General features: G+C 43.2%; 2 protein-coding genes across 2 annotated transcripts; both read left to right on the plus strand.

Moving 5' to 3' along the window:
* Window positions 1-296: 296 nt before the first annotated feature.
* On the plus strand, window positions 297-5,002 carry LOC129766466 (uncharacterized). The gene is made up of 3 exons (XM_055766998.1): window positions 297-1,871; window positions 2,158-3,908; window positions 3,958-5,002. Exons 1-3 carry the CDS (start codon window positions 297-299, stop codon window positions 5,000-5,002), a joined length of 4,371 nt encoding a protein of 1,456 aa, XP_055622973.1.
* A 134-nt stretch (window positions 5,003-5,136) lies between these two features.
* Window positions 5,137-6,815, plus strand: LOC129766467 (uncharacterized). The gene is made up of 2 exons (XM_055767000.1): window positions 5,137-6,086; window positions 6,374-6,815. The coding sequence occupies exons 1-2, from the start codon at window positions 5,137-5,139 to the stop codon at window positions 6,813-6,815; spliced, it is 1,392 nt and encodes a 463-aa protein (XP_055622975.1).
* Window positions 6,816-11,660: the final 4,845 nt, after the last annotated feature.

Here is an 11,660-nt window from a genome sequence, read left to right on the forward strand (position 1 = left end):
GAATTAAATAAATGAATTACAGCTTTGAAGCTGCTTGATAAGCACGCTGAAAAACGGTGTTTGGGTCATCTACGGTAACAATCTTCAAAGAATTTCACTCGCTGAGTTGCAGGAGTGTCACGATTCAGAGAATCTTGTATAGAAAACCTAGAGCATCCGCTGGAGTAAAACACCGTTGATAGAAGACATCGCTAATAGTCGCCGTAGGAGCTAAGTCATCCCTGTCTCTGTAGTGAAATCGGTTGAGCTTAGTAGACTTCAATTCATTAGCTGAAGTAGAGCTAGCGGTGGACGGAATGTCATCGAAACAGATCGGAAACGGCGGTACGTCGACAAAGGAAGGAAATCGGAATTGCAGAAAGTGCACTCGTACCGACAGCGCCGATAACATGGTGGGATGCGATGCCTGTGAAACTTGGGAACATTATCAATGTGCAGGTGTTAGTGAGTCGATCGAGGCTGTAGATCGTAGCTGGAAGTGTGAACGCTGTAGAGCGAACACTGAAGCAAAAGAGGCCACAAAATCAATGGTCTCCTTTACCGGAACTTCGGTCAGTAAAGCAAGTCGTAAGTCACAGAGGATAGAATTAAGCTTGAGGTTGCTTGAAGAGCAGCGAAACATCGAGATGAAGCGGTTGGAAAAAGAAGAAGTTTACATTAAGCAGAAGTTCAACCTGTTGGTACAACTAGGAGAAGACGATGAAACGACGAGCAGGCGGAGTCAGGTCAGTGCTAAAAGCAAACGTGAACGGCTGGAAGGATGGCTGCAAGGTACGAAGGTGGATGCAGTCGGCACAGTGGAACCAGCACCGTCTGGTCAGCTCCCAGAGCCTGTAGCTGCAACAATTCCAGTTGAAATGAATGGTGCTGCTATGGCGAGTACGAGTACTCCATTGTTACCAGCGGAATCAGAGGTGAACTTCATACGACATTTACCCCAGAAGACTTCTACACCTACCGGTCAAAAAATAGTTGCATCATCTACAGAAATACGGAATTTGATAGGGCTGTCAATGCCAGAGAAAGTGTCCAATCCGGCGAAACAGCCTCCATCTATTATTGCGAGATCTAAAGTCGTAGCAAACACATCGAGTCCCGTACTCTGCCAAAACGAAGCTCCGATGTATACAACGAATAATCCTGCACATACGAAAACTCCAGGCGTGGTTTCTGTCCCGAATTTCACACGTCTGTCATTGAACTGTGTTGGTGTGACAGGGACAAGAATGAGCACTTCAGTAGCAATGTCGAATAATTGTATCGTCTCGGAATCAAACATCATCTCTCACCCGGTGTCATGGCCACCAGGACCTGTAACTTCCGTCACACCGATGTTCACAGGAATTACATCGTCAATATCCAGTTTACGTTCCCGGTTGATACCGGAATCCAATATCGTATTTCAACAACCACTAGCGCCTGTCGCCCTCACTGCGTCATCTAATCTTCTACCCGTCCTGGAACCAATACCGCAGAGACAGAATTTGTACGGGTCGGGGGGTGAAATTCTACATGGACCTACGAACGCCCAGTTGGCGGCTCGGCAGGTTATGCCAAAGGAACTGCCGAAGTTTACCGGTGAACCCCAGGATTGGCCCATGTTTATCAGTTCCTTTATAAACTCAACAGAAGTATGCGGCTACACAGACGCTGAGAATCTGGCTAGATTGCAGCGTAGTCTTGGAGGTAACGCGTTGGAAGCCGTTAGAAGCCGTCTACTACTACCAGCTTCGGTGCCATACGTCTTGGAGACATTACGCAAATTGTATGGTAGGCCAGAAATTCTTATCAATACCCTACTTAAACGGGTTCGTAGTGTAACACCACCGAAATCAGATAACCTTCACTCCATCGTGGTGTACGGACTGGTGGTACAGAACTTCGTGGACCACGTCACTTTATCCGACCAACAAACACATCTGTCGAATCCAATGCTACTTCAAGAGCTTGTTGTTGTGTGGAGGCGATCTGGCGTAGTGGTAACATCCATGCCTCTCACGCTAAAGGTCACGAGTTCAATTCTCACTCCCGACATTCTTCCAAAAATGGAAGTAAAAAGTGACGAACCAGCCAAATGAGTTGAAAATCACTATAATACAGATAAAAAAAAAAAAAAAAGAGCTTGTTGAGAAACTTCCGACGTCCATGAAAATGCAGTGGGGTATTTTCAAGCGTGGTCGAATGGACGTCAACTTGGCTACGTTCAATGAGTTCATATCGGATTTGATGAATGTGGCTTCTGATTTGAGTATCGACATCGACGCTGCTCAGAATCACGCAAAGTGTTTCGGAGGAGAGAAGGGAAAGTCGAAGGAGAAGTTGTTCACCCACACACACGAGTCGACTGCTGTGAAAGGGAAAATAGAACAAATAGAGGTGTCTACGCTCAAAACCTGTTCCTACTGTAGTAGAAATGACCATCAGATAGCGGATTGTGATAGATTTCAGTCTTTGGATGTTGACGGGCGTTGGAAGGCGGTTAGACAGAGAAACCTCTGTCGTACGTGTCTGGTACCACATCGAAAATGGCCGTGTCGATCAAAGAAGGAGTGCGCTGTGGAAGGATGTCGTATTCATCACCATGCTCTTCTGCACAGTACTCGAGACCTCACATTGGATGACACAACAAACCCTGGACACACTGTTTACCAACATCACCACTTTTCGAATTCGTGCTCATTGTTCCGGTACTTACCAGTCACTCTGTTCGGTAACGGCGCTACGGTTAACACGTATGTATTCCTCGACGACGGTTCTTCATCTACCCTGCTGGAGGAGGAAATAGCAGCACAGCTGGGAATCTCTGGGGAGCCGGATGTGCTATGGTTGAGCTGGACAGGGAAAATCGGCCGTCAAGAAAAGGCATCGCAGCGGGTGTCCATACAAATAGCTGGATTCGGTGCGAGAAAAACGCACTGTTTGGAAAACGTACGAACGGTACGTGAGTTGGGACTACCACTTCAAACGATGGATTACACCCATCTTTCGAAGACTTTCCCCCATTTACGAGGTCTTCCTATCACCAACTACACTAATGTCAGACCAGGTATGATAATTGGACTAGAGCATGTCCGGTTGCTGACCACATTGAAGTTACGAGAAGGAGGTTGTAACGATCCTGTGGCGGTCAAAACTCGTCTTGGATGGTGTGTGTACGGTAGATACACGGGTGGTGGCAATCCTGTTGAACATTTAAACGTCCACATTAGTGGCGATGTAAGCAATAACCAGCTACACGACACAATGAAAAAATTCTTCCTTATAGAAGAAGCCGCTGTGAGTATAAAGTTAGAATCAGCGTCTGACAGACGAGCTCTAGAGATTCTAGAACAGACAACAGTTCGAAGAGAGAACCGATACGAAACGGGGTTGCTTTGGAAAGTTGACCGCCCGGTTTTCCCTGAAAGTTTACCGATGGCGATGAAGAGACTTGTTGGCTTGGAGAGAAGGTTGACACGAGATCCTGCGCTTCGAGCGAAAGTAGAGGAGCAGATCAAAAGCTACGAGGAGAAGGGATATGCTCATCGTGTTTCGAAGGAAGAAATCGAACATACAGATTCGAAGCGGGTTTGGTACCTGCCGCTGGGAGTGGTTACCAGTCCAAAAAAGCCTGAGAAAGTTCGCTTCATATGGGACGCCGCAGCCAAAGTCAACGGGGTATCATTCAATGATATGCTTTTGAAAGGTCCGGATCTTCTCACTTCTTTATTCGCTGTTCTCCTACGTTTTCGCCAAAGAAACATCGCGGTGTGTGGTGACATCCGTGAGATGTTTCACCAAATATTAGTTCGTGAAGAGGATAAGCAGTTTCAGCGATTCTTATGGAGGAACGAACCTTCGGATGTAGCACAAATCTGGGTAATGGACGTTGCTACGTTTGGCGCAACATGCTCTCCTTCAATAGCACAGTTCGTAAAAAAACAAGCATGCTCGTTAGTACTCCGATTCTTTTCCAAGGGCAGTAGACATTATAATCGATGACCATTATGTCGACGACTGCCTCTTCAGTGTAGACACGGTAGACGAGGCAGTGCAACTGACGCAGGAAGTGAAAGCCATTCACGCAGCGGCTGGCTTTGAGCTAGTTAAGTTGCAGTCGAATTCAACGGCTGTGCTGTCGTTTCTGGGAGAACCTGATCGCCTATTGTGCAAAACGTTGAGTGTTGACCAGCCAGAAGAATCAGAACGCGTTCTCGGACTGATGTGGATTCCATCTGCGGACATTTTCACATTTCAAGTGACGGAAGATGTGCTACAGCTAATTGACCGCGCAATTGTCCCTACGAAAAGACAAATTCTTCGAACGGTGATGAAAATCTTCGACCCGCTTGGATTCATTGCGCATTTCGTTGTGCACGGCAAGACCCTGATGCAGGAGGTGTGGCGCTCGGGTACGGATTGGGATGAAGTGATAACAGAACACCTAGTCGACCGGTGGTTCCGATGGACGGCAATGCTTAAGCAAATTAGTGACGTGAGGGTGCCACGATTCTACTTCCGAGACACCGATTTCCGGAAGTTTGGAGCAGTACAGGTTCATGTTCTTACCGACGCTAGCGAGGAGGCATACGCGTGTGTTGCATACCTCAGAGTAGCTACAAGGGACGGGGGACGGTGCGCATTCCTGACAGCGAAAACGAAAGTCGCCCCCCTGAAGCCGCTTTCTATCCCAAGGCTTGAGTTGCAGGCGGCAATGTTGGGAGCTCGATTGATGCAAACCATTTGCACGGCTCTCACACTCAACATCTCTAAACGTATCTTGTGGACGGATTCAGCGACGGTGCTAGCATGGCTACGGTCAGAAACTCGACGATATCACCAATTCGTGTCGTTTCGGATCGGAGAAATCCTGTCGCTCACCAGGATGGATGAATGGCGGCACGTACCAACGAAATTGAACGTGGCTGACGAGGCCACAAAATGGGGCTCCGGGCCGAAATTCGATCCCTGCTGCCGTTGGTTTAAAGGGCCTACATTCTTGGGTGATGTAGAAGTGGCCTAGGGAATCAAAGGATATTTCTCATGAAACAGCAGAAGAACTCCGCGAAGTAGTCCTGCATCATTCAATCGTTGCCGAAACTTTGATAGACGTGGAGCGCTTTTCGAATTGGTGTCGTTTGTTACGTGCAATGGCGTATGTATTCAAGGTTGCATCGGTCGGCAAGAAGATTTCAAGAAACAACGTGCCTGAGTGGAGAAGAGCTGGTCAAAGCAGAAGAGGCATTATGGCGTCAGGCCCAAGCGCAGGCGTATCCCAGTGAGTTAGAATGTTTGTTCAAGCGAAAAACACTAGCGAAATCCAGTTCTCTACATAAATTGACACCATTCTTGGATGAAGCATATATCTTAAGAGTCGGTGATCGTATAGGAGCGGCTCCGTTGGTTCCGTACTCACCCAGGTACCCAATAATTCTTCCGCAGAAGCACAGGATTACCGTACTTATAATCGATTACTACCATCGGAAGTTCCTTCACGCAAATGGAGAGACCATTTGCAATGAAATTAGGCAGAAATTCTTCGTACCAAGTCTGCGCACTCTTATCCGGAAAATAAGCCGAAATTGCCAGATGTGCAAGGTAAGAAAAGCGATTCCTTCTCCACCATTAATGTCTTCGCTCCCCAAAATTCGTCTGACTCCATTCATACGCCCATTTACTTACGTGGGCGTTGATTATTTTGGTCCACTGGAGGTCAAAGTTGGTAGAAGCGTGGTCAAGAGATGGGTGTGTCTGTTCACGTGTCTCACGATACGTGCGATCCATCTGGAGGTCTGCCACAATTTGTCTACTATCTCTTGTGTGATGGCTTTCAGGAGGTTCGTGGTGAGGCGTGGTGCGCCATTAGAAGTTTATAGCGACAACGGGACCAATTTTGTGGGGGCCAATCGTCTGTTGTCAGAGGAGAGTAAATGTGTCCAACAGATCAACAAAGACTGTGCTTCGACGTTTACGAACGCTTACACCAAATGGTATTTCAACGTTCCAGTCGCTCCACACATGGGAGGACCATGGGAACGTATGGTTAGATCGGTGAAAGTAGCTATGAGGGCCATTACGGACTGTTCTCGTCATCCAAGCGACGAAGTGTTGGAGACCATATTATTGGAGGCAGAAGGGGTTGTTAATTCTCGACCGCTGACATACGTTCCCCTGGAAGTCGAGAGTCAAGAGGCTTTTTTTTTTTATATATATCTGTATTATAGTGATTTTCAACTCATTTGGCTGGTTCGTCACTTTTACTCCCATTTTTGGAAGAATGTCGGGAGTGAGAATTGAACCCGTGACCTTCAGCGTGAGAGGCATGGATGTTACCACTACGCCAGATCGCCTCCAGTCAAGAGGCTCTGTCACCAAACCACTTTCTTCTATACAGCTCCAGTGGAATCAAGCAGCCTGTGACGGCTCCGGTAGACGGCATGAGTGCCCTGCGAGACAGTTGGAAATTGGCTCAGCATATGGTAGATGGATTTTGGCGCAGGTGGGTTCGCGAATATCTGCCGATGCTAACACGACGAACGAAATGGTTCGAGGAAGTGAAACCACTGAAACCAGGAGATGTGGTAATCGTGATGGATGATGACCAGAGGAACCGTTGGGAGAGAGGACGTGTCTTAGAAACCTTTCCGGGCAAGGATGGCCAAGTAAGACGGGTGAAGGTGCAGACTGCAAGAGGTGTGTTCTCCAGACCCGCCGTAAAGCTGGCCGTTCTGGATGTTATTGGGTCGACAAGCGCTACGGGAAAATCATCGGAAACGGAAGTGGCTCACGGGTCGGGGGATGTTGCGGTGAAGACTGGGCACACTGTAACGGAGTGAATCCACTGACCGTTCCCTCGAGCAAGTAAAGTGTGTGAAGGGAAGAGAGAACAATTAGAAATTGATCGTAAACAAACGAAGTGCTCTTATTAAGAAATCGAATTTGCTAAAGAATATTTAGAAAAGTAGGTAGAAATTAATCGTTGTGAACTGCAAGGAAGTTTATGATTTGTGAGTCCTTGAATACTATAAGTATGGTTTGATTTTATTAATTCCATCCATATTTAGGTCATACTTACATTTCTTACCATCGTGTTAATACCCAAAAGTTAGGTTAGACCCCTATAGGCCCAAGAAACATTTGGAAACACTGAAAATGTAAGATCACTTACCAATATTTGAAACTATGTAAACTGAATTAAATAAATGAATTACAGCTTTGAAGCTGCTTGATAAGCACGCTGAAAAACGGTGTTTGGGTCATCTACGGTAACAATATTCACAAACATACAAGTATGATTAATTGCATGTATATGATGCGCCTAGTCAGCCCATATATGCAAACGTGGAGGCGATATACATACATCCTAGAAAAACAGGAAGTGGGTTATATCTATGGTATAACCGCAAGGGTGACGTAGGACTATCGTTGATTTAGAGATCATTTGTTTGAAGTAGAATCTAAATCCATTCTGAATGAATGAATAAATGAATATTTGGGGGACTTCGAAAACGAGAGCGTTACGTTGGAGGCACAAGGATTTATTCATCCAATATAGGATACGAAAAACCTTGTTCTGAAGAATTATCTTCAGAAGCTTTCCTGCTAACTGTACTTGAGTGACAAATCACAAACCCAAATGTATTATATGGATATTTTATGGATAGAAAACAATAAAATAAACTCTTTCGCTTGAATGTAATTTTCAATTCCAAGGGGAACTGGCAGATTATTTTCCAGCAACGATTAGATATTTCCACATTTTTCTCGATACTGGAAGCCCACCAGTGGTTAATGCTAATTCGATAACCACCTGTTAATAGCACTTGATTGAAACATTTTTGATCACAGTGTTACATGGATAGAAAACATTAAAATAAACTCTTTCACATGAATGTAATTTTAAATTCCCAGAGGAACTGGCTGATTATTTTCAGTAACGATTAGATATTTCCACATTTTCCTCGATACTGGAAGCCCACCAGTGGTTAATGCTAACTCGATAACGATCTGTTAATAGCACTTGATTGAAAAAAATTTGGTCACAGTGTTACATGGATAGAAAACATTCAAATAAACTCTTTCACATGAATGTATTTTTAAATTCCCAGAGGAACTGGCAGATTATTTTCCAGCAATGATTAGATCTTTCCGGAACTTTCTCGATGCTGAATGGCATCCTAACGGAAAGAGTTCTGCGCGTGTATGTGTCGATCCTTCGCCGTCCACCTCCTCCAGCACGTTAGGCAACGATGTTGTCTTGTCGATGTCCTCACGAAAAATGAATGTGTCTCACCACCAGAATATCGCTTAAGTATGCTTTTTGTGTGTGATTGAATCGAGAGAAGGTGTGGTTTACGATGGCAATTTGGAAGGCAAACTAGAGGGGAATGAACTCTCTGAGCTCGGAACTTTCGGCGACTGAGCAATAATCGATTGCGGGCGCATACAATATTGGATACGGAAATATCCTACTGATGGGAAGAATAATCTTCTGAAGCTATCCTGTTAATTGCGATTGATTAAAAAACCACAAAACCAAATGTATTTGATCACAGTGTTACATGGAAAGAATACAATCAAATAAACTCTTTAACATGAATATATTTTGAAAATTCCCAAAGGAACTGGCAGATTATTTTCAGTAACGATTAGATATTTCCACATTTTCCTCGATACTGGAAGCCCACCAGTGGTTAATACCAACTCGATAACCACCTGTTAATAGCACTTGATTGAAACATATTTGGTCACAGTGTAACATGGATAGAAAACATTCAATTAAACTCTTTCACATGAATATATTTTGAAAATTCCCAAAGGAACTGGCAGATTATTTTCCAGCAATGATTAGATATTTCCACATTTTCCTCGATACTGGAAGCCCACCAGTGGTTAATGCCAACTCGATAACCACCTGTTAATAGCACTTGATTGAAACATATTTGGTCACAGTGTTACATGGATAGAAAACATTCAAATAAACTCTTTCACATGAATATATTTTGAAAATTCCCAAAGGAACTGGCAGATTATTTTCAGTAACGATTAGATATTTCCACATTTTCCTCGATACTGGAAGCCCACCAGTGGTTAATACCAACTCGATAACCACCTGTTAATAGCACATGATTGAAACATATTTGGTCACAGTGTAACATGGATAGAAAACATTCAATTAAACTCTTTCACATGAATATATTTTGAAAATGCCCAAAGGAACTGGCAGATTATTTTCCAGCAATGATTAGATATTTCCACATTTTCCTCGATACTGGAAGCCCACCAGTGGTTAATGCCAACTCGATAACCACCTGTTAATAGCACTTGATTGAAACATATTTGGTCACAGTGTTATATGGAATGCAAACATTCAAATAAACTCTTTAACATGAATATATTTTGAAAATTCCCAAAGGAACTGGCAGATTATTTTCAGTAACGATTAGATATTTCCACATTTTCCTCGATACTGGAAGCCCACCAGTGGTTAATACCAACTCGATAACCACCTGTTAATAGCACTTGATTGAAACATATTTGGTCACAGTGTAACATGGATAGAAAACATTCAATTAAACTCTTTCACATGAATATATTTTGAAAATTCCCAAAGGAACTGGCAGATTATTTTCCAGCAATGATTAGATATTTCCACATTTTCCTCGATACTGGAAGCCCACCAGTGGTTAATGCCAACTCGATAACCACCTGTTAATAGCACTTGATTGAAACATATTTGGTCACAGTGTAACATGGATAGAAAACATTCAATTAAACTCTTTCACATGAATATATTTTGAAAATTCCCAAAGGAACTGGCAGATTATTTTCCAGCAATGATTAGATCTTTCCAGAACTTTCTCGATGCTGAATGGCATCCTAACGGAAAGAGTTCTGCGCGTGTATGTGTCGATCCTTCGCCGTCCACCTCCTCCAGCACGTTAGGCAACGATGTTGTCTTGTCGATGTCCTCACGAAAAATGAATGTGTCTCACCACCAGAATATCGCTTAAGTATGCTTTTTGTGTGTGATTGAATCGAGAGAAGGTGTGGTTTACGATGGCAATTTGGAAGGCAAACTAGAGGGGAATGAACTCTCTGAGCTCGGAACTTTCGGCGACTGAGCAATAATCGATTGCGAGCGCATACAATATTGGATACGGAAATATCCTACTGATGGGGAAGAATAATCTTCTGAAGCTATCCTGTTAATTGCGATTGATTGAAAAACCACAAAACCAAATGTATTTGATCACAGTGTTACATGGATAGAAAACATTCAATTAAACTCTTTCACATGAATATATTTTGAAAATTCCCAAAGGAACTGGCAGATTATTTTCAGTAACGATTAGTTATTTCCACATTTTCCTCGATACTGGAAGCCCACCAGTGGTTAATGCCAACTCGATAACCACCTGTTAATAGCACTTGATTGAAACATATTTGGTCACAGTGTAACATGGATAGAAAACATTCAATTAAACTCTTTCACATGAACATATTTTGAAAATTCCCAGAGGAACTGGCAGATTATTTTCAGTAACGATTAGATATTTCCACATTTTCCTCGATACTGGAAGCCCACCAGTGGTTAATGCCAACTCGATAACCACCTGTTTATAGCCGCGCGTGTATGTGTGTGTAGCGATGTCTTCCCAGGGAACCGTTTATGGCATCACTCTCCTCCTGATAGATTCCCTTCTGGTCTAGGGTGCACAAACAGGCTCTTGGTGACACCGTTCATCCGCGCTTTCATGATAAATAAAGAGCTTCACCGCAACAGCGACAACATGCTCCAATCGCTGTTCAATTAGAACTGAGTGGATTTCCGAGCGCCGCTCGCTTATATACCGATTGGTGATTTCAATAGCCTGTTTTGAAAGCAATTTTAAGACTATTGAAACAAGTTTTTGGATCAAAAAGTAACAAGTATATAACGCGTAGACATTTTATCTTTCGAATGAAGTGTTTATCATACCATTTCGTTCAGTTGTTTAGGAGCTATAAACGCTCAAAATCTCGGTCTCCGGCGTAACGCTTTCGTTTTCGAAACTTTGATTTTACACCCCGGTATAGGAATGAAAGACGTAGTCCTACGTCAAAAATTAAATCGTATAATTATCGTTTATATTCTATTACATACCCCATATACATGTATATGGCCTCCCATTTTATATGCATATGCCAGTTATACATATCATACAATTAATGTGTCTTGGATGTATGTAAATCGCCTCCAATTTTAGATTTTTGACGTAGGACCACGTCTTACATTAAGCACAATAAACAATGACGTATGACGTATCCGATTGCAACTCTTTCGTATCATATGTAAGAGCTTTAATTGCCCTAGAATCATATTTCAGATAACCGTACGAGATAGCTGCGGCTTGATAATCCAAACAACCGGAGTTCAAATCCCATTGGAGCAATTTTATAACCGTCGCCACCACTCATATCAAACATTTATATCCCTAAAAGCCAATTGATTAATTCCTATTTGTACAAACATAAATGATTATAAAGGTTTTACAAAAATGGTGATTCCCCGGGCTGGACATTTTACTTTAATATTTTACGCCATTTTTTTATGGCAGTGATGAATCGCATATTCGTATGACAACAGACTTATTATGTTATTAGGCATTGCCTATTAGCCTTGCATGTACAGTAAGTTA

This window comes from Toxorhynchites rutilus, chromosome 2 (genome assembly GCF_029784135.1).
Source record: "Toxorhynchites rutilus septentrionalis strain SRP chromosome 2, ASM2978413v1, whole genome shotgun sequence".
Taxonomy (NCBI): Eukaryota; Metazoa; Arthropoda; class Insecta; order Diptera; family Culicidae; genus Toxorhynchites; species Toxorhynchites rutilus.